The sequence below is a fragment of the Chlorocebus sabaeus genome, chromosome 12 (genome assembly GCF_047675955.1).
Source record: "Chlorocebus sabaeus isolate Y175 chromosome 12, mChlSab1.0.hap1, whole genome shotgun sequence".
In the NCBI taxonomy this organism is placed as follows: domain Eukaryota; kingdom Metazoa; phylum Chordata; class Mammalia; order Primates; family Cercopithecidae; genus Chlorocebus; species Chlorocebus sabaeus.
In genome coordinates, this window is record NC_132915.1 from 44,104,512 (window position 1) to 44,128,617 (window position 24,106).

At 39.1% G+C, this 24,106-nt stretch overlaps 1 protein-coding gene across 10 annotated transcripts in view; it reads right to left on the reverse strand.

Annotated features, from left to right (window-relative positions):
- FREM1 (FRAS1 related extracellular matrix 1) overlaps window positions 1-24,106 on the reverse strand; it is a 259,120-nt gene that overhangs the window by 20,448 nt on the left and 214,566 nt on the right. For 8 of the 10 annotated variants that reach the window (XM_073021615.1, XM_073021614.1, XM_073021613.1 and 5 more), the window contains 5 exons: window positions 19,593-20,007; window positions 13,603-13,804; window positions 12,719-12,863; window positions 4,812-4,941; window positions 1,402-1,474 (listed from right to left, as the gene is read on the reverse strand). In XM_073021615.1, coding sequence (XP_072877716.1) covers window positions 1,402-1,474; window positions 4,812-4,941; window positions 12,719-12,863; window positions 13,603-13,804; window positions 19,593-20,007 — 965 coding nt within the window. Of the gene's footprint in view, window positions 1-1,401; window positions 1,475-4,811; window positions 4,942-12,718; window positions 12,864-13,602; window positions 13,805-19,592; window positions 20,061-24,106 lie in introns of all 10 variants that reach the window. The other 2 variants (XM_037998387.2, XM_037998388.2) reach the window with 2 other exon arrangements.

Here is a 24,106-nt window from a genome sequence, read left to right on the forward strand (position 1 = left end):
GAGAACACTACGTGAAGATGAAAGCAGAGATGGGGGTGATGCAGCAGACACTAAGAATGCCAAAGTTTTCCACCCAGCCACCAGAAGCATGGAAGAGAGGCCTGGAATTGATTCAGAAGTAATCCTTCATGCTGACACCTTGATCTTGGACCTCTAGCCTCCAGAACTGAGACACTCAATGTCTCTGTTTCAAGCTACCCAGTGTTTGATGCCGTATTATGACAGCCTTAGGAAACTAACACAGTCCTCAAGCATCATGCTACTTGCAGTGAACTGCAGAAAGCCATTTTTCTGTGTTTGATGTTAAGATGGGCAATTTTGAGGTGGTGCTGGTACTTAGGCCATTTTCTTTTGCCTTTGCTCAACCCTTTATGAGTTAGTGGCAGATGATGTCAATAGTTTACACTTACAGGAGTGTTCTCAGTGTGCAGAATATCTCCTTGGCAGAAAGCACAAAGCCACAGTCCTGTCTGTTTTTCCAGGCCCGTTGTATTTGCTGCTCCCAAGCCCCCACATTTGACTCAGATCCATCTCAAACCCCAGGGAAATAGAGAGTGACATTCAGTGAGTGAGGCAGAGCTACCTGTCCCATCCATAGAAGCCAGGGAAAGATGGCGGGGCTCCAGCCTCAGCTTTAGGCACAGTTCCCCAAAGGTGTGTTTGTGCTTTTGTGTTAGTCCTTCATCCTAGAGTTTTCTTCTTCATCTAAATGCTAAAATACTGCCTCCCCTGGGAAATCTTCCAAGATTTCTCTTAGCCCGAACAACAGCTCATGTTTTGGGTTCCAGTGCACTATCAGTGAGTGTTTTCTTGTCTGTGTTTCTCACACAATGGAACACCCTTGAGAGCAAGTACCAGCTTTTTTTATTTCCACTTGCACCTAGCAAAATTTTTCCACAAATTTAAAACAAAATAAGTGCTACTTAACTAAATAATAATTTCCCCTGGAGTCTCCTAATAATCAACCTATTCCATGAGGGATCATTTAGCAATGCCCTTTAGAAATCCATATAAACATAACATTTTGAAAAATTTCATAAAAAATCTGAGGCAATTAAACTATAACAACTTTGTATTACAACTTCAAATAATTTATAAATGACCGTATTTTTTTCTGGATTGTCTTGGATGTTTGCTTTGATATCTCATATTTATTATAATCTTTCTTCTCATTTGAAATCAAAATTCACTTGTTATAAAAAAAAAAAAAATTAAGGGCAAAACCTCAAATCCAAACACCTCTCTTTTAGAGTGGGGTGGTATGGCTCCCTGAGTTTTTAGTTTGCCAAAGTTGTGTAATATTCTGTCTTCTCTACAATCTCCAGACATGCCTACAAAAACAAAAAACAAACAAACAAAAAAACACACACACATAAAACAAACTGCAGACACAAAATGTACCTGGGTCAAACTGAATCAGTTTAGATGGAGTCATGGTGAAATCTTTTCCAACTGCAGCTGACACTTGGTTGACCTTAGGAGGGAAAAAAAAAATCTTTTAAAAATAAAGATAAATATTCTACAATAGAGAAACAGCTATTCTCCCTCACACTAGACTAAACTCATGCTCTTAAATCTGTTTTTAATATTAAGTAGGGCTTTTAAAAACATTATATAAGCCATTTGGGATCCAGGCAACATGGATTTTCCTTAAAGTTGACTTTTTGCTAGGCTAATATCAATGGAAAGGAAAGTTTTTGTTTGGTTTGGTTTTTCCTTTATAAATGATTTAGTTATTGAAGAAAGGAACATGAATTTTAAACTATATTTTTGTCTTTGTTGCAAGCACAATTTTATTACCTTCCTTCTACCCCAATTTGGTTTTAAAATAGTCCCTCAAAAGAAAAGGAGGGAGAAAATTGAAGAGGAGAAGAAAAAGCAGGAACTCCTGACAACCCGTGTGATGATCTGTCATCTGGCTTGGAGGTATCCTGCAAGCTCCAGGGCACTGAAAGCCTTTAGACTAGATTAACTCAAACACATCTGGTTCATTTTCCTGTCTGTATGAAACCATCACTCTTCACAAACATGAAGGAGAGTTTTGTGGGACTGGCAGACCTGGTGAACAGCCAGACAAAGGAGATCCACACCCCAAACCAAGGACTTTCAAGGACCCCGTCAAGTAGGTGTTTTAAAACAAACAAACAAAAATGCTCTAGTCTAAGGAGACTATTGATACACCCCTGCTTCTCAGCTCCAGCTCCAAGGCTAAAAACCAAAGAGGCGATTTTAGCGCTCTGAAGTCACGGCCTTGAATTCCACCCAAAGGGTGCCCAAACACATGTTAAGAAGCACCCTTGGGCCAGCACAGTAGCTCACGCCTGTAATCTCAGCACTCTGGGAGGTTGAAGGGGGTGGATCACCTGAGGTCAGGAGTTCAAGACCAGCCTGGCCAACATGGTAAAACCCTGTCTCTACCAAAAACAAAAAAATTGGCCAGGCGTGGTGGTGGCCACCTGTAATCCCAGCTACTGGGGAGGCTGAGGCAGGAGAATAGCTTGAACTTGGGATGTGGGGGTTGCAGTGAGCTGAGATGCTGCCATTGCACTCCAGCCCGGGTGACAGAGTGAGATTCCATCTCAAAAAAAAAAAAAAGTGTCTTTGTCTTTGGCTGATTGGAAAAATAAGTCATCAAATGAGAACCCTGTGCAAGCATAACAGGCAGCTGTTACTTGTGCATATTTTTTAGATGTTTAAGATGGTCAGGAACGTGGGATATTTCTGTATCTTCTTACAAACGAATGAAGTGCATAATGAAAAACTGAAAAATTCCTACTTCTATGGCCTCAGACGATATGTCCATTTCAAATCAAAGGCCCCCTCACATATTAATTGGTTAGCGGTAGAAACATTTTGCTGGAAAAGGGTATTACTTCCTAAGCTTCCATTTGCTCTTTGTTGACAATGCCAAGGCTCCTCTGGAATCACCTTTCATTGTGAAAAGGCAGCCTATTGTACACCTGTATCCACCATATGCTGGAAGTTGCATTTCCCTGCATGGTTCTTGCACGTGCAATTACCTAGTATTTACTACCACTGAGTTTACAGAATCCTATGTGGGAAAAGAAATGGTCTGAGGCAAGGTGGTTGGAGAAATCAGTCAGGTGAAGGTGCACAATTCAAACTAGGGCAATCCACACAGGGTGAAAGTACCACCTTGTTCCCTGTTCCCAGTCAAGCAGCCAAGCTTTAGTGTAAGACTGGAGGTTGTGCTCAGGGTAGAGTCGTCCTGAAAGACTCTGGGACTATGCTTGATGAAGGCCTGCACACTCAGCTGGCAGGTTCGTTGTGCACTTTCAGCATAAATAAGCATAAGGTTCCATGTAACACCATGCCTGTTCTTTCTACCTGGCAAGGTGAATGGTGGCGTGGCCCAAAACTCCAGCCTAGAGCATATGGTGCTTTCTATGGAGGACTGGAGGATTATTAGAAAACCATCCAGGCAGATTCTTCCTTATGCTATAAGCAATCTTCTGGAAAACTATAGGGCATGCCAAGCTTTCTCCTGTCTTAATAACAAAAAAGTAACCAATAGATCTAGGAAAAAGAACCTGTGTCCACTGGAAAGATAAATACTGAGCCTGGATATGGTCAAATTTATGTTTGCAGGCTTCTGAGGGTGACTTGAATTCATTATTAAATTGAGACTTGACAGAAATGGCCTTTTCCCCAGAAGCTAATACCGATGTCTTTTTCATCAGATGGGAGGTGGCGGGGGGCGGAGTCTTTACAGCTCATTCTCCATCATTAGTGTGTACAAGTGTTTCATGCTCTCATTCTCTTGAAGCGCTCTTGTTATAATGACTCCTAGAAAAAAAATTCTTCAATTCTAGAAGCATAGGTTGTGCTTCATGGGTCACATCAATGAAAAGAAATAGCAAGTTGACTGAGCTAGAAGTGGCTACCTGAAAATTCTTTATATTTCAGGGTGCCTGTATTAGTATATGCTTTCCTAATTTTGTATGGCTTGGACAACTGTTAAGATAGATGGGTTTAAGCTGCCTATTTGCCTCATCAACTGAGCCCATGGGAAGTCACTGAGGTGCATACTAAGAGAAAGCCTCTTGGGACTGAAATTTGCTCTGGGTACCCCACAGAATGTCTTGCATACAACGTCTCTTTCTAAAGCAGAGTTCAGCCCAAGTTCACAAAGTTGAATATAGCTCCCTGTGAAATAAAACCTCAAAGTTTAAAGAGTTTATAAAAACAAATACCAGCTTTCAAAATCAAAAACGGATCTTAAAAATTAGTATCTCAGCCAGGCACGGTGGCTCACACCTGTAATACCAGCACTTTGGGAGGCCAAGGTGGATGGATTGCCTGAGGTCAGGAGTTAGAGACCAGCTTGGCCAACAAGGTGAAACCCCATCTCTACTAAAAATACAAAAATTAGCAGGGCGTGGTGGCAGGTGCCTCTAATCCCAGCTACTCAGGAGCCTGAGGCAGGAAAATCACTTGAACCTGGGAGGTAGAGGTTGCTGTGAGCCAAGATTGCACGATTGCACTCCAACCTGGGCAACAAGAGCGAGACTTTGTCTCAAAATAATAATAATAATAATAATAATAATAATAATAATTCTTGTGCTAGCTTCAGCAACACATACACTAAAAAATCATACCTCAGAATTTATGAACCTAGATGATGGATGGAGGGACAAGGAGGTTTTGTGGTTAGAATCTTTAGAATAGTGGGATCTCCTGACAATTTGAAATTTCCTTGGTCACTCTGAATTTTTCTAACAAAACATAATGAAAGACACCAACCAGCAACATAAGTTTTAGCTTGATAATTTACATTTCAGCGTCATTACCTTTATACCCACAAAGGCCGAGTCCATGGAATATCCCCTTCTGATAATTTCCAAGGGCAACACACCCACATTCTCACAGACTTCGTATTCGGTCTGTGACCATTCAATATGAGACCACTTCAGTTCCAAACTGTGCGTGAAAGGAAAAGATAAATCATAAGAATGCATAGTATATGCCTGTAGGGATTCTCCACTGAGCAGACTGAGTGGAAAAAGATGGTTGATCAACCTACACCAGTGATGGAAATTCCTTACACTTATATGATACATTTTAGTCCACAAAGAATTCATACTAACATTATCTCATTTGATCCTTACAACAACCCTGTAAGGTAGACAGAGCAAGGATTAGAATTCCATTTTACAAACGAAGAATCTAGGGTAAAAAGGCTGCTGAAGGTCCCACAGATATTTACAACTAAAAGGGGACTCAATCTTGAATGTTTCGAAGGGAAAGGAACCAGCAGTTAAGTTCAAGGAGACACTCCTTTTTGGAAAAGACACTGATACGAAGTCTTCTATCTTATCATTTAGATAAGGATAATTGGTACAACAAGAACAATTCCGGACAGAGATCTTCTCTGAACTTGGGTTCAGTTTAATAACAAAATATTCTTGAGGATGTGCTTAGGAAGTATGTGTTTTATAAGTGTTATTTGTTTCTCTTTCTGTGCATAAAAAAGGCCTGGATGTAACTATACAACTAAATAAACCTGATAAATAGAGGATGGTCTTTTTTTCTACAATATATTTAGTGAGTCCAACATTTGGTGGAAATTGTCTTCTTTAATCTTCATCTAGAGAGGAACATTTTTTTTCAAAAACAAACAAACAAACAAGACTCAGAGAGGTTAAGTAACTAACTTAAAGGCAAAAAGTCATGACAAAGCTAATAGCAGAGATGAAATCCAAGCATAAATCTAATGCCAAATCTTCCATCCATCCTCTACCATTTCTCTCCCCAATTGAAGTTCTTCGTGACTGTTTTGTGAGCTCAAGCAGAGCAATACAGTTTTATCTTTACCCAGAAACATTTTGCTTTTTGAGGTCTTGGCTTTTTTTTTTTTTTTTTTTTTGGCCATCTGTAACTTTACTATAGAGCAGGATAAAAGACACAAGAAACCTTCGCCATGATTGTTAACTGCACCTCCATTGTTTTCGTTTTATTCAGTTGCCTTTTATTCTAAATTTACAAAATCCTCAGTGGTTGTCTTACTTGTACTTCCCAAACTTCTAGTCAGATTCAGACTCTTTCCTCTCAACTTTTAAGTTTATTTACACTTTATATGTAACCCATATGGCAATCACTTTAAGTCATTTAGCAGGAGGGGAAACTCCTTAAGTCTCTAATTCAGGCTTTCCCAACCATTTTGGACCAGACAATTCTTTGTTGTGGGAGGCCATCCTGTGTGGGAATGATGTTTAACAGCATCCCTGTCCTCCTCGCATTAGATGTAGTAGCACCACTTCCCTCTAGTCACAACAACCAAACATGTTTCTGGACCTTGACAAATGCTCCTTGGGAGAAGTCTTGGGAGAAGAGTCTCCCCCACTCAAGAATTTCTCCTATATGTGGTTTTAATGTGTTTGTCACAGTAGAAAAAACTGGTTCACTGGGAGACAGAGGTTGCAGTGAGCCGAGATCACACTACTGCACTCCAGCCTGGGTGGCAGAGCAAGACTCCATCTCAAAAAAAGAAAAGAAAAGAAAAGAAAGAAAGCAAAAACTGGTACAATGTGAAGCTAAATTCAGATCCCTGAAAACCACTGCTGTAAGTGGAAGACATGGCATGGAGCAGTGGAAATAAAATTGGATTTGAACTTGTGAGGCTTCAGGTCCCTCTGTCATTCACCAGCTCTAAGCAGTCAGGTAAAAGAATGTTGTTTAAACACCCAGTTTAAAATCACAATCTCTTTCCCAAAAACAGCACTTCTAATCCCCCTTCTCCTGCCCAAGTTTTTCATTTTTCCAAAGCATGTACCGGGTACAACAAGCATACTATCATATTGATTTAGATCCTATATATGCTCCAAGGAAGCACAGGTCTCTGGTTCATTGTGGTAACCCAGGTGTCTTGTAGAGTGTCTAAAACATGGTGAGTGCTCAATGTTTGTTAACTGAATGAATGAATCTTGTTTATCCCACTGTTTCCTGAGCTAAGTTGACCATTGATATGGTTTAGCTGTGTCCTCACATCTTGAATTGTACTCCCATAATTCCCACATGTTATGGGAGGGACCCTGTGGGAGATAACTGAATCATGGGGGTGGTTTCCCCCATACCATTCTCATTGTAGTGAATAAGTCTCACGAGATCTGATGATTTTATAAGGGGTTTCCCTTTTTACTTGGCTCTCTCATTCTCTCTTGCCTGCCACCATGTAAGACTTGCCTTTTGCCTTCTGCCATGCTTGTGAGTCCTCCCCAAACATGTGGAACTATGAGTTCATTAAATCTCTTTTTCTTTATAAATTACCCAGTGTCAGGTATGTCTTTATTAGAGTGTGAAAACAGACTAATACAACTATCGAAAATATTTTCCTCCCCAGCCTTACTAACATCATCTTTCATACACTTGGAAAAAAACTCTAGGCTAAATGATTCTCACATGTTCTCTCTAGCCCTGACTTACTCTGGATTCTTTGACTATTGTTAGGCTTTATTAGCATAGAGGGAAAGATGGCATTGATAAATGAGCATTCTAACATAATTCATAATTTCTTAAAACATATGTATGCTATTTTCTAAGGCATGCATGTAATTCTTAACATATAGCATTTTCTGGAGATGTATTAATTGCCACAACTGGGAAGAGGATGCTACCCTTCAGCTGATAGAGGCCTGGGGTGCTGCTGAATGTTCCGCAGTGCCCAGGAGACTCCCCTGTAACACCAAAATGATCTGTCCCAAAATGTCCACAGTGCCAACGTTGAGACACCCTGTCCTGGACTAATAAATATGTTCTTTCTGATATTTTATTTTCTAGCTATTTGATTCACTTATGAAGAAACAATAAGCTGAAAGAAATACCTGGATTTAAATCACCAGTTTGGGAATTGGGGCATTAATCCAGGTTAACAAGAGTCTATGAAAAAGATATTTAGACTCTCTATGCCTCAGTTTCCCTGCTTCCTATAATAATGTAATTATTACACATTACAAAGTGCAATAATGATAAGTCTGTACTTCAAAGGGGTTAAGTGAACCTTCATGAATTCTCATTATTTTGAGCTTCTCAGCAAAAGGTTTACAGAAGCTAAAATTGTGATTAAATTACTATCCTTATAACTATATCTTCATTTATAATCAAGTAACATGTGACAAGAATTCCTGAAAATGTTAAAAAATATTTTTTCAAGTATCCAGTCTAAGACTTATCAATTCAAAGATGATGCTATTAAACTCCATAATCGAATGCTATGAACACCTGTGTTTTCATTTTTCTCTTTTTCTCTTGATAATGGGGAAATAGGGTTTAGCCAAGAGGCCGCATAGTGAGTACCCAAAACAAGTGCTTTGGAATCAAGCACACCTTGTAACCACTGATTAGTGTGTGATTACGGTCAGTTACTCAGTCTCTCTAGGCCTCAGTTTTCATTATCTTAAAATTGAGGAGAATTACACTCATGTCAAATGATTAAAATTAAAATTACTTAATATGTATAAAGCACCTGTACACAGTGGGTGCTTAATAAGTGCTATTTTCCTTCCCTTCCTCTGTGCTTTCCTAAGATCTAGTCTGAAGACAAAAACCTTAACTCCTGGCTTGCAGGTAATGTGGAGGTATTAGCTAGCCAACAGTTTCAACCTCTTCCCCTACCAGGTGTTTCATAAAAACTGCTAAACATTGCAAAGTTTGCCTGATGGAAATTCCTTTTATTCTTCCCTCCCTTCTCTTTTAAAGCCAAAAATGGACAATAGAACAGTTAGAATGTGCATTGCCAGAGGTGGGGGAAGAACCAGAGTGCAGAACTGGAGAAACAGTCACTGAGTTATCAAGGACTTCTGCATTTAACATGGCTTTTGAAGTTCACTTTTCTCCAGTGGGCACAAGAAAGAGGTCCACATGGAAGCTGTATTAGGAAAACAACCTTGGTCAGAAGTTGGCCACATTCTGTGGTCCACAGAAGTGCTTTTCATGAATGATGTGGGTCCTGTGTAACTTAGTTTGGGGCTTCTGCAGATCATCTTGGAGATTCAACTTGGACTAGAAAACAGGCACGAGCTTGTGAGGGGTGCAGCCAAGGGGTGAGGCAATAAGATGAGCACTCACTTAGGTCAGGAGTTCAGGGCTCACCCTCCAGTGACTTCAAGACAACTACTTAAAAGCCTTGAGCTTTATTTCCTTATCCTCAGAGGATTGTGTTTTGCAGATAAAATTAGACAACTCGTGAAAACACCTAGCACAGTGCCTGAAATGTAAGCACTTAGCTAAATCTAAATCGTTATGCAAATCTCCATGGATATCAGCATTATAAAATAATTTCTATTTACAATAAAGTGACTTCCAGATGTATTCCATGAAAAACTTGTTCCCTGAGCTATCCTGCCTGTGTGGTGGGGTGGCGGGTCGAGAGAGGCGATTCTACAGCCCAGTTGGGTTGAGATTTGCTGCCTAGGCTTCGTTTCTGAGAGATTCCCAATCCACACGCACATCTCGATAAACAAGCACGCAAGTTAGCTAGCTGGCAATAACTTGATGAATCTCACGAAACAAGCATTTCCAAATGCTTTTTATAGTGCAGCATCTATTTATCCTTCAGGACTGATACTCCATAGGAATCCTGCAATAGCCAAAACTGACCAACGGTCAAGATTCTCAATTTCCCACTGAACATGGGTCCTTCCCGTGCTCTAAAACAGGCCCATTTCTGTTCCAGATGGCACCCTGCAGTCCCTCTAGCTTTATCACAGAGGTTTCACCCCTTCAGATATGACGAATATGAATCTATTAATCTTGTCTAAGCCAAAGAACAACACAAAGTTCTACAGAATTTAGCTCATTGATTAATATGCATATTGATTGTTCACTTTGTGATTCATCCCAGGATCAATTTCTAATTAGAGGCAGGCTTTCTAATCCACCAAATGTTTCTGGGATACTTCTTCAGCCAATTATTGTACCCACATGAATTAACTACAATAGTAATCACCACCACAAGTTGCATTTGTTAAGGACTTTAAATGCACAAGATGCTTTCATATACATTACACATCTCATTTGTTTTTCTAAACAAATTTGTAGTATTGCTTCCATTTTACAGAAGAGATAACTAAGGCTTGAACAGTCACTAGATGAAGGGCAGAGCTCAAACCTTGTCCTCTAGCTCCAAGTTCAGTGGTTTATTATCTATAGTATAAATTCTAGTGTGTTAGATATGAAGTGCACGCTAATATAGAGGTCTATAATTTAAATTTTTTTTAAATCCCACTGAACTTTAAGGTCCTACATGAGTCAGTATTCCTTCTTTCTTGCTTGGGTGGCCAGTGTCTGAAGAGAAAGAAGAAGACAGGCCTGCTGTTCCATTCCCTTCAGGCCAGATTAGCACAGTCCTTAAAATGGGCAAAAAGGTTTTTAGTGTGCTGAGAAAAATCATGCACTCTAAGGCTGCATTTCTGCTTAGAAAAGTCACTTTCTAGCTCTGCCCTCAGTTTTCTCATCTGTAAATTTCAGATTATGATGGTACCTGACTCATAGGTGGTTGTAATGATTAAATGAATAGCAATGAAACAGAGCAAACACCAATTATATTGCAAATGACTGTAATTTATATTGTACTTGTAACTACATTCTGGCTGGCTGTCTTGGGAAGATGAACCACTATTCATAACCCTGCTTCTTACTGGAAAACTGTGCACCTAGTTCCAAAAACATCTGCTTACAAATGGGGTTGAGGACAACCATACCGTTCAAAAATGATGATGATAAATGCTGAGTAATTTTACCCGCCCATCCCTTATAAAGAAAATAGCCTAATATATGTCAGAATCAAATAAAACTTCTCTCTGTATTACCCCTTGGTAGGCATATGCCACAGCATTTTGTTCAGTCATGAACAAATGCACAAATTACATCAAGTTGAACTAGAAACATCTCCAGCACAGATACATGAAAGTTAATATCCAACAAAAGCAGGAGGCTATTTAAAATGGCCTCAATTAATGTTATAATTAAATAAAGCAACTTTTGCTGTAATTCTCATATGAATTTGAGAGTTATTTAAGAATATAAATCATCTTCCAAAAGCAATGTCCTTGATAGTGACAAAGATTGAAAGGGGCTGTGGGTGAAGCAATATCAGCCTAGCATCATTACCGGGGGAAGAAAATTCTCTGTCAGCTACACTGCACTCACACATGAAGGACCAGAGGTCAGCATTAGATCAGTAGCAAGTCTGACCAACATTCCTATGTTTTCTTAGTTGAATTACTCTTAAAATGTTAAAAAAAAAAAAAAAAAAAAAAGTAAAGTCCATGTATTAATGTTTTTGGAGCAGGTTTTTTTTTTTTTTTTGGTTTTTTGTTTTTTGGGTTTTTTTACATTTTCTTGAGAATTGGAAGATATTTGTCTAACGTTGCAAGTAGTTGACATATTTTTCTATAAAGATTGTGATCCTGAGGAATTATTTCTCTTAGACAAAGACAGTTTAATGGGTGGAGGTCATCTGTTTTATGTTTTGTAATCTCAAGATTACATTTTAATATCAAGGGCCAGGTCTACTTTGTTCTAACCTATTCCCCAGCTCCTAGTACTGTGCACCCAGCATATAGTAGCCACGCGATAAAAGTCTGTGGAGTTAATAAATCTGGGCCAGGCTCTACATTTTATCAGGAATATAATGGGACCCTGGGAATGTGGTTTGCTAAGAAAAGCATGCTGGCTTTTTTTTCTGACAATGACTACAGTGACCTCTGCTGGTCAGATTCTAGAACTACAATTCAGGATCCGAAAGAAAATGCAAGAACTCTGAAGACTGCAGAGGAGTTTCTCGGCTTTCTTTTCTTAGTCTATACTCCATCATAAAAGGAGTAAAACAGAGCTGTATCACTTACGATGCTTAGTATGACTAGGATATGGTGACTACTAAAACAAGGATAAGTGAACACCTTTTCTTTGTTGTATCTGGGAAGGGTATCGAAAACAAGCAAAACAAACAATAAAAAGAGCACAGTACCAGAAGACCTGGACTCTGACAGACCTTTCTATGACTATCTGTTAGCTAGTAAGTTATTCAGGGTCTACATTCAAGAAAAGTCTAGAATAGGGACCCAGTCAGTGAAATTGCTGTGGTCTGTTAATCTTGTTAATTTTGAAGATGTGTTACTCTTGTTATTTTGACGGTCATACCCTTTACACACCTTCCAAAGTCTGTTTTCCTCTTTACACTATCTTCATCTTACCTAGGATAAGTTTATCACCTTATAAACGTACTGTCAGGTAATTGTAATTTTCTTCATAAGAAAAAGAGAAGATATTTGGCTAACTCTTCTTGACTACCTCATTTCTCCGACCACAGATATTTTAGAAGGCTATAGTTACTAACACAGTCCTACAGTGACCTCTTGCTGCGCAATTGCTACATGAACCTGCAAACTCAGTGTTGGATGTTAGTGAATTGTTAAGACAGAAACCTCCCTGTCTATAAAAGTGTATACATTGACATGCATAATATGAATGTCAACTTAGCTTTTTAATGTTTCTGTACTCTGTAAAGCTATTGGCTTTCCTACTATCAAGCAGTAATAAAAAGAAAATTCATTCTCCAAAGTAAATTCCATGAGCTTGTGGAACAGTCTATTAACTTAACATCTTGGGTTCTGTTTTTAAAAGAACATTTCACTTTCCTAATATTCAGATACATTCTGGATGTAACATGCAGGACTACCGAATAAGCAAGAGAATTTACATTTGAGGAGTGGCCGAGTTCCCTGTGGGGTCCATGATTTGAAATTCCATGGTATCTGAATTTACTTCCAAAGATGGGTTTATGATGTAAAGAACAGTCTTACTGTTTAAGTCCTTTTGGCTAAATTTCTCATGGATAAATTCACCTACAAAAAAGAAATAAATGAATATCATGGGTAATCAAACAAAACATTAAATAAGAGCTAATAAAATTGTATGGCTATTTTATTTTAAACACAGCTTTAAAAAACAGCAAAGGTACATTTTACAAAAAGAAATTAGCATTACTGTAACTACCTTAAAACTCAAATGCAACAAGCTTAAATTAGGCATTAAATTGACTGCTTCAGAAATATTTGCCTTAAAAAATATAAAAATAAAGCGAAGGAGAATGGAAAGATACTGTAATAAAAATCCGTAATTTGGTGCCATCCTGTTTAATGATGTATTATGATCATTGTGCTCATAAAGGAGAAATAATATACAATCCAGAGAAAACATTAGGAAAAAAACCAAGAACTTTAAAAAAAATCTGACATCATTTAGAGTCATTTAGAATTCATGACAGAAGAAAAAATTGGTCACAAATAGGAAATTGGTCCTGACACTATGTTCCTTTGAATATACTATAATCAGCTGTTGAGAAAAAAATTATAAATAATCAACAGTTGTATATCAGTATTTGGTTCTTCCAGTCAGGATAAATTTAGGAAGGCTCAGCTCCAAACCCTCTTTAGGACGAATATTGATTTATAAACTGCATCTATCAGTAAGCCCTGGGGAGTGTTTACCAAATGGGCCTGCACTTAATTAAATTACTCTCCAGCCCTGCCAGCCACTGGGTATTTTAAAATGAGCAATTATAAGGATTAAGGAAGCCAGTACCTGTTGTTGTGTTCTCCAGATGTCCATGTTTTGGGCCTTGTAGAATTTTAAAGATGATCTGATCGTCCTCAGTGTCAGGGTCTGATGCCTTCAACACGTGGGAAGTGATGTAAATCCCATAGCAGCCATTTTTCAGGAGCCCCACTTGAGAAGGGGAATGCAAGAGTGTGATACGAGGAGCTGTTTTGTCCAGTTGGTCCACCTGGATCATCAACAATGACATACAATGTTAGCCAAAGGCCCCTCACCCTCATGCAACATTGGGCTTTATTGGTTCAACAATGACACACTGTCCCGCGTTTTAGATTCCTTCTACTCCTCATTAGCGGATTCCTGTTAAAGACTGTGCTGTTCACAACAGCCTCAGCAAATATCACACTGCTTGGAACAGAGGCCAACTTTCCACTGTAATCCTTGACCCCACTTTATCAATTTATCTATTGCCTGACTCCCACTTAGGAATACAAGTTCTGAGAGGGCAGGCATCAGGTCTTTTACCGCCATGGATTCCCTGCACCTGGCACAGTGCCTGAACCATAACAGAAGCCCAGGGAATGTCTATTAAATTAATACACTAAAATTGACCCAAGAATTATAGAGCAGACCTCATGTTAACTCCACAGAAGAACTTCCCCCATTTTCCTGGTGTTTAGTGATTTACAGACACAAAATTGTGAGGGTTTACAAATATATAGAAAAATTTTTTGGCATGTCTTTTTTTCAACTGACAAAAATGTTTAATAAAAATAGAGATACCTCAGTAAGGAAAAAGTGAAAGGTGATTATTTCTAGACATTTGCATATTTGTTTCATTGAGGATGAGAGCCAGGTAGCTGAACAGGTGGACTAGATTTGTGAAGATGGTGGATCAGCAATTACTTGTGAGAACAGAAGTGTAGGTTCAAACACAACAAAGGACCTTGTTCAGTCTATATGGAGCTCAGTGCATCTTGCATTTGCAAGATGACTGTTGTAGGTTAAGGACAGAGCAGGTTTGGATGGATTAGAACAGATTCACCACTGATACTAGAAAATATGTAAAAGAATTTTCATTGCCCTCACTCCTAATCTCTCAGTTCTTTTTTTTTTTTTTTTTTTTTTTGAGGCGGAGTGTAGCTCTGTCGCCCAGGCTGGAGTGCAGTGGCCGGATCTCAGCTCACTGCAAGCTCCGCCTCCCGGGTTCACGCCATTCTCCGGCCTCAGCCTCCCAAGTAGCTGGGACTACAGGCGCCCGCCACCACGCCCGGCTAGTTTTTTTTTTTTTGTATTTTTTAGTAGAGACGGGGTTTCACCGTGTTAACCAGGATGGTCTCGATCTCTTGACCTCATGATCCGCCTGTCTCGGCCTCCCAAAGTGCTCAGTTCTTAATTTCATTTACACCAAACTGATATTACTGTAAATCTTACTTTGCCCTAGCAAAGTAAAGAATTCATGTCAATGATAAGACCATGTATATTTTTGTGTATTATGATACAATGAACTACTCTGTAGCTATTAAAAAGAATAAGAGAGAAAATGAATTGATGATGAAAAATTTCCACAATTTTGTGTTAACTGAAAAACCTAGCAAGTTGCAGAATAGAATTAGAATATAATTATAATACTATTTTTGTTAAACATATATATTTATCTATACATAATGTTTGTATAGACATAGGCAAAAGTCTAGGAGATTTGCACAAATGTGTTCATTTGTTTTGGGGTGAGGAAAGATTACAGCTCCTCCTCTGTTTATTTCATAAGAAATTTTGTCACAACTAACCATTTTTTCCTCTCAAATTGGCAAGATTCTTAAAAAAAAAAAAAAAAACAGAAATAATTATAACTCACGCTGATGAATATGTGAAGAAACAGATATTTTTATATTTTGCTGGTAGGGGTACAAAATTGTGAAAATTTTTCTGTATCTTGTAGAAACAGATATGTATGCAAAAATGATTGGATATATATTCACTAAAATACTACTTATAAAAGCAATTTACGAAAAGAATGAAAAGTCCACCAGGGGATTTATAAACCATCTCCACCTGAGACTGAGTTCCAAGCAGCCTTTAAAAATCACGCTATCAGGAATACGATTAGTTATAAAGAACTATCAGGAATAGTTAATGACATAAGGCAATGTTCAAAATACATGAAGATGGAAACAGGCAGTATGCATAAAAAATAGTATATATAATATCATCCCATTTTTAACTGAACAAAATAAAAGAATGGAAGAAAGCCCCCAACAATAGTTTTTGGAGTGGTACAGTTGTCAATAATTTTTTTTTCTTGTAGTTTATGAATTATTTACAATACATACTTATTTTATAAACCGAAAAAGCAACAAACATTTTCAAAAGTCACAGTCATTCTTCTCCTCTCCTGAAGAGTATGGGTGGCAACTTTCAGAGCAGTGAGGCTGGGTGTCAAATTGTCATTGTGGCCTGTGAGGGAAGAAGCTCCCACAACCACATGGCCGGTAAGAGAGATGGTTAGTGGAAGAATAGGAAAATTAAAGTACTTCTAAGCCATGTAAAAAATATCCAAAGTTGATACTAAATGAATAGTTGAACGTAGGATGGTTATTTTATTTTGGTTTTGGATGTTATAATTCCTTAAAAATGAAAGTGTTACAAAAGTAATAAATGCTTATTGTGATCACGTGTTTTTAAAAAAACATCTAAACTCTAGCAACACGGTCCCGTCATGTCTCTGGTCACATTAAAATATATCCTAGGTCTTATTCAACTTCTAGCTTTGTCAAAAGTAGATCTTCTGGCTTAGTACACCAGAAGCATTTTTAAATATTGGGTTTCTAGATTTTTTTAAAAGAAAGCTTTATCCTTTGATAACTTGTGTTGTATTTACAGGAAATGCACAGAAAGCAATGGTATGACGTTTTTCTCCCTCACCTGACCCCTTTAAAGGAGAAGTACAGGTTGCATCAGTTGCAATAATTTTGGTCAGACAGAAAAGATTTCCTACAAAATGAATGTCAGGTTGTGACTGTGTCAGTTAAATACACCTGTGTTTTGCAGTAGTTTGACCCTCAATTACTCAGGTACCACCAGAAAAATAGTTTACTCATAGCTGGGAGACTTATTTGGACCAGTTTACCACTCAGTGGTGGTCAACATCCATATTGTCTTGGCAGAAAAAGCTCTTGAAGGCAAGACACTGAGGGCATCATCTCTCCTCCAGTGCTGGTGGGTTCAGTCACTTTCTAAAGGCTCTTGACTTCTCTGCTCAAAGAGACTAAGGGTTCTGGGGAATTAGGGGAGGAAGTTTGAAGCTTACCTTGTGGGGTTTTTACACATAATGATTTTTTTATTTTTTATTTTTTGCAAGGAAAGTCTTATACTTTTGACAAAAAAAGAAACTTTACAATATATGTCCAACATTTTCCTATCAGTAAATGCCACAGCTTCCAATAGATAACTCTCTTATAATAGCCATGCTCTTTAAGATGAGTATTGGTGTTGGGAGAGACCTGATTCAAGTTCTGGTACTTTCCAAAATCTCCATCCTCTTTTCCATCTGTGTTATGGAGTGTAGGAAGGAACTGTGACGTCTACACTCAGAATTTAAAATTCATATAAATTTGCAGCCAAAGAGACCCAGAAAAGTATCTCTGGTGGGACAGTACAGAGACAGGTCTCAACCTAGGTTAGGGAGTTAGGAATGAAAAAAAAGACACTAACAGACTAAAGAGGGAATGTGACTAAGATCAATTAAAACATATGATTAAAAATAAAAACAATTTTAATACAAAGTGTTTCTTACTGTGTCCACAATGTCAATATCTTCTTTCCTCTCCCAGTGCATCATTTCATTGCATTTTCTGGACCTCCTGACTGCCAAGGACTCATCCAGCACCCACTTTATGTTCTCAAGGCTTCCCTCATAGATAGACTCTGTGAGGCTTCATTTTATGTGTCAACTTCGCAGGGTGTGTTTTAGATGGGATTAACATTTACATCAGTAAATTTTGAGTAAAGAGATCACTCTCCGTAATGCAAGTGGGTTTCAACCAATCAATTGTAGGCCTTAAGAGAAAAGACTGAAGTCCCCCAAAAAGGAAGGAATGTTGCCTCCAGACTTCCTTTGGGCTAAAGATTGCAACATTAACTCCTGCTGAAATTTGTAGCCTGTAATCCAAGCACTTCGGGAGGCCGAGGCATGCGTATCACGAGGTCTGGAGATCCAGACCATGCTGGCTAACACGGTGAAACCCCGTCTCTACTAAAAACAATACAAAAAAATAGCTGGGTGTGATGGCAGGTGCCTGTAGTCCCAGCTACTCGGAAGGCTGAGGCAGGAGAATGGCATGAACCCGGGAGGCGGAGCTTCCAGTGAGCCGAGATCGTGCCACTGCACCCCAGCCTGGGCAACAGGCAAGATTCCATCGAAAGAAAGAAAGGAAAGAAAGGAAAGAAAGGAAAGAAAGAAAAAGGAAAGAAAGGAAAGAAAGGAAAGAAAGGAAAGAAAGGAAGAAAGGAAGAAAGGAAGAAAGGAAGAAAGGAAGAAAGGAAGAAAGGAAGAAAGGAAGAAAGAAAGAAAGAAAGAAAGAAAGAAAGAAAGAAAGAAAGAAAGAAAGAAAGAAAGAAAGAAAGAAATTTGTAGCCTGCCAACCTGCCCTGTCTATTTCGGACATGCCAGGCCCTAAAATTGCATAAGCCATGAGCCAATTTCCTAAAATAAATGTCTCTTTGTCTCTTTCTTTCTCTCATTCTCTCTCTCTCTCTCTCTCTCTCTCTCTCTCTCTCTCTCTCTGTCTCAGAGCAACGGAAAAATGTAACTATTTTACTAGTCAGAAAGTATTCTGAAGTGAGAGATAAATTTTAACTATTTTGTGTTTGGTGAGAGTGTGTAGAAGAGGGTGAATTACTTCCAAGGAGAGTAGATTCAGGGGTTTGAGAGCCAGAATATACTTGATGTGTTTTGACTTAAAAAAGAAAAACACATTATGCCCTCCAGGAATCCTTGTAATAGTCAACAAATGTGGCAGCGTAGTGTCATAGAAAGGACACAGAATTTGGGATCAGAAAGACTTGAGGTCTTTGTGTGTATTTGATCGAATTATTTAACTCCTGAACTTGTATCCTCATCTATAAAATGTCAATAACAAAACTTGCTTCATATGAGTTTTATGAGAATCAAATAAGATTTATGTGGAGTGGGTCTGGCCTGCAGTTAACACTAAAGGAACTGCAATTGCTGCTATTATTACCCTCATCATGATTACATGTGTAATAGCATAAAGATGCTGCCTCGTAAGTTTCAGCATCAAATATGTTTCAGGCCCTATGCGACTGCTTTGGATACCCAATCCTATTGAATTCTCACCACAGTGCTGTAGGCATATTTTTCAAAGAAGGAAAAGTAGATTCAGAAGAGTTAATGAATTCTTTAAGGTCAGACAGTTAATACATTGCAAAGCAGAAATTCAAACCTAGGTCTGTCTGGCTCCAAAGCCCACGGCTTTTGCTCCTTTCTGTGCTACCATTGACACTCACAGTCAGTCATTAGCACCTATGTGAGCACCATATCTATTTCATTCATATAAATATGCTGTTCGTGCTGTAGATGCATAATCTGTATTTGAATTAAAGAGGAAAGGAAATTAAAACATAGTTCTTGGCCAGGCGTGGTAGCTCACACCTGTAATCCCAGCACCTTGGGAGACCGAGGCAGGTGGATCATTTGAAGTCAGGAGGTCGAGACCAGCCTGACCGACATGGTGAAACCTAGTTACTACTAAAAATACAAAAAAGTTAGCTGGGCATGGTGGCACATGCCTATAGTCCCAGCTACTCAGGAGGCTGAGGCAGGAGAATCGCTTGAGCCCAGGAGGCGGAGACTGCAGTAAGCCAAGATCATGTCACTGCACTGCAGCCTGGGTGACAGAGCAATACTCCGTCTAAAAAAAAAAAAAAAAAAAAAATAGTTCTTGATGTCACTGTTTTCACATCTCTGGCAGATGAACTGTGTTTTTCATACTTACCTGAATGGTGAATAAAACAGGTTCTTCCCACATTCTCCCATTCACAACAAAACCTTGGTTTGTCCTGTCTGTGGCCATGAAAGTAAAGCAGTCAGTCTGGGAGTCCCCTCCTGAGTGCCGATAGGCCACATTCCTGCTGTCCACATCCTGCTGGGTGAAATTGTGTTGAAGTAGCCCTGTTCCCCACAAGTAGAGCTGGCCATGCTGGGGGAGCTGAACCAAGAGGAAGGTGAGATTCTCCGCAGCTGTGTCAGGGTCAGTCAGCTGAAGGAGGTCAGAGGAAAGCAGGCCCACGGCCCCCTGGGCCAGTCTCAACCCCTTGTTCCTGGTTACCACGGGCAGGGCTCTGTCCACAGTCTCCAGCGTGATCTCAAACACCCCATGCTCGGTCCGCAGTCCATTGCTGATGATGAATCTGGCAAAGAGAGGCAAGGCAGCCTTCAGCATGGATTCTTGTGTCACCATCTACTGGAATGAAACGATAATAATACACACCTTTACTAAAGGGTATGTCGTGTTGTGACTCAAATGAAAAATCAAGGGCAGATCTTGCAGAAGAATCCCTATCATTAAACCAGTCACTAGAGTAATGCATAAATGGACCATTCTACACCCAAGAATATTTTCCTAACAACATTAATGATAGACCCATGTGATACAACAGGGGAATTCTGACAATCCTATTTCTCAGGCTCACCAGTGCTTAATGTGCCTTGCACCATATAAAAATTTCACATCCAGTGAGACTCACCATACGAATTTGAAGAGTATACCCCCTTTATTTATTTATATTTTTTCAATTTTTTTTTCATGGGTGTGTAATAAAGTTGTAAGTCTGATAACTGGGAGACCAAAAGATTAAAGTGCTAAATGGGTCGAATTTAGCTAATTCATTCTACTCATATGTTTTTATGGTAGATTTCTTAATAGCAGATCACATTTCTCAGACATGTAATCTCACTTAAATCATCTTTCCCTTCCAGGCCTCATTTCCACAGCTCTGAAAAATGAATGGGATGGACCAGAAGATCAATAAGTACCACCCAACTCTAAAATATTACGGGAGGCTCTAATCTCTTACAGTTTACATATGCTTCTGCACTTTCTCCCTGTAAGACAGGTGAGAGTTATGCTACACAAGGATTATTTTCCTGCTTCAAAGAAAGGTTCAGAAAGTTGGTGGGAGATCATAAGGCAGGTAGGAGATGAAGCTGAGACTAGAATGCAGGTCTTCTGATCCCTGCACCCTCTACTCTTGCAGAGTTTAAAATAAATGCTGGCTTAACAATCCACCACAAAGAGTTGTGATGCCTGAGCACCGCTGCAAAACTGTAAAAAGAAAGCTGAAATGATACGCATTTGAGATAAGCAAAATCTTTCTTATAGTCTTAAATTTGTGATACCATAACGTGCTTTTGATTATATTGATCATGAAATCACATTCTATTGAAGACAATTTCACAATAACACTGATTTAAATGATCTTTGTAGCATTTCAACATGTAATTTTTATTTTAATAAGAATTAAGAGTATCATGAAATTATGCAAAGAAGGCACAATATTAAAACTCCAAAAAGTTAGGAAATCATTACTATCAAATGGGACTGACAAATTCACTGTACACCAAAGAAATGTACTTAGAAATAATCAGAGTTGTGTCTTATTAGCTTTTCTCCATGTACCGTAGTTGCTGGAAATATTCGTGAAGGATGGACTCTTCTATTCCACTGATACAAAAATCTCTAAAAATAATGTTTTTGTAGAATACATAAATTAATATAACATTTTTATGTATAAATTTGATATACCTATATAAATTGTATATTTTCTTTGGTGCTTCTTTTTTAATTAGAGAAGTTATGGCATTTATATTTATTTTACAAATCTGGCAGATTTGACTAACAGTCTCCTTATTCTTTGTGAAATGTGTCTTGTCCTTCAGGGTTTGAGCATCGATCCTTTTAAGCATGAAGAAACCTGAAACTAGACAGTGTGAGAGCAATTAGTCAACCAGCCTGCCTGCGACCACAGACTCGGGGAAGGCAGTTAGACAAAAAGTAAAAAGAGATGAGTTTGGCTGAGTACTGATATTGCTTTGAAGGCTATGCTGAAGTTTTTTAGTTTTCTAATTATCTATTTAATAAGACTGCCAACAAGGAAAACATGTCTGATTTGATGCAAAGAAAAAAAAATACATGTCCAAAAAGTTAAAACTGCTAAATGAAATACAACAAATAAAGTAAACTTTGACATTTCACACACCTAGACTTGTAAAGAATGAAACCTGATACATTTCCCCCATAGCAGCATTTTTTACAGTTTGTAAAGGTATTCAATTGCCTTTAGAATTACAGATTGAGCAAAATCACATAGTTTCCTTAAAACAACCCAATCAGTTATCCTTTCATGAAATTAAACCTTTGATAAGTATATTTTCAACAAATTGGGAAATTTCGTCACTGGATCATGAGGTATTTATAAAATCAATTATTTATTAAAAAAAGATGCCGGTGCAGTGGCTCATGCACATAAACCCAGTACCTTGGTAGGCCGAGGCAGGCAGATGGCTTGAGTCCAGGAGTTCAATACCAGCCTGGGTAACATGGCAAAAACCTTTCTCTACAAAAAATACAAAATTTAGCTGGGTGTGGTGGTGCGTGCCTGTAGCTCCAGCTACTAGGGAGGCTGAGTTGGGAGGATCACTTCATCCTGGGAGGTCGAGGCTACAGTGAGCCATGAACGTGCCACCACACTCCAGCCTGGGCAACAGAGAGACCCTGTCCCCAAAAAAAAAAAAAAAAAAAAAAAAGAAAAAAGAAAGAAAGAAAGAAAAGAAATGAAACGAAACGAAAAGAAGAGAAAAGAAGAGAAAGGAAAGGAAAAGAGGCCAGGCACCATGGCACATGCCTATAGTCCGGACACTCTGGGAGGCTGGGGTGGGTGGAGCACTCGAGCTCAGGAGTTTGAGACCAGCCTGGGCAACATGGCAAAACCTCATCTTAAAAAAAGAAAAATAATTTAAAAAAAAAAGAAAATAAAGGAACCTAGAAAAATATGTCTGTTCTTCAAACTTTTTACTTAGTCACCTTCACAGTTTCAAAAGTAAATTGATACACATTTTTAGGTATAAAATTATGCTTTATTTCTCAGGCAGAGCCTGAGAACAGAGTTATGCCTTTATTCTATTGTTTTTCTGTTACTTTTTCATATTCCCCCCAGATCCTATCATCTCACCCACGATAAAATAAGAAGGAGGCTAGGTGCTCCCTCAGTGCCTCCAAGTTCCCTTTTTCCCATTTTCCCCCTCCAGAAATATGTTTCACACCTCTCATTCTACTCTGTTTCACAAATAAACTGGCTCTCTATTCCTTACCAGATCCCTATATCAAATGTGCTCTGTGGAGAGGGTTAAATCAGCCATTGGTACGTTAGCGTAAATGTAAGCCAAAGGATGTGTATTTTTAGCATTAGCATTAATTGTAGAGCTATAGACATTGTGCACTATTAAAAGTTTGTCAAATATCAGCCGAGAAGGAAGAAGAAAGAAGGCGAGAGATGGGACCAGGAGCAACAAAGCCAAATGCAAGCTTGAGTGCGTGCCAGGGACTCCATCAGAGGTAGCCATCTTGAATATCTAATTCTGACTTTCCTCTCTGGAGACTGAATTGCAAAAATGCTTGACGAGGTCCTCAAAGCTCATCTCAGGACGGCCACATCTACTCGATGTGTGCATGGCCTCTGTGAGGTCACTGAAGTTGTCTTATGATCCAGGCTGTCCATCTCAAACCCCTCCCTGCTGGATGATCGCGATCTGCCCACGTTGGAAACAGGCAGCCTGCCATCAGACAGATGGGAGTGAGGGCACGCGGGCCACAGACCACAGAAGAGTAAGAAATATGTTTTCTCAGGCCAGTGCTCCCATCTGGGACACCAAGACAGCTGTCTGTGCTGACCTAAAGCTAATAAGCCAGGGGTGAAAATGATGTAATTTCTAAACATGACTGGATCAAACACATCATTCCACTTTCACAAGCAACAGTGCAAACTACTCACAGGCAGAGAGGCATCATCAGAGAGAGGGACAGAGTAAATGGTTACGGTTGAGTTCCCGGTCAAAATAAAGCTAGCAGAACAAGTCAAACAAGGTCAGTGCTGTTCATGTCTGGAAAAGCTGACCGATCAGATGGTCTTCCAAATATCCCCTCCCCTAAATCCTCCAAATATATTCTCAAGGTTTAAAACCATAAAGCCATTGCTATGCTGGTATCCATTCTGAGGTGAAGAAGTTGGTGGTAGCAGCCCTTCTGTGGGTCCATTTTGTTTAATTTCCCTTATTACATCCCCCTGAGAAGAGATGCAGCCAGGATGACCACTGTTCTCATGAAATTTGGGGAATGACTCTCAGATTTGACTGGGGTGCCTGCCTGGTCTGATTTCACCATTACCACAGTGCTTTCAAGCTTTCTGCATTGCCTGGCAATAGAGTTGGCTGAAGAAGCTGCCATCTGTCATG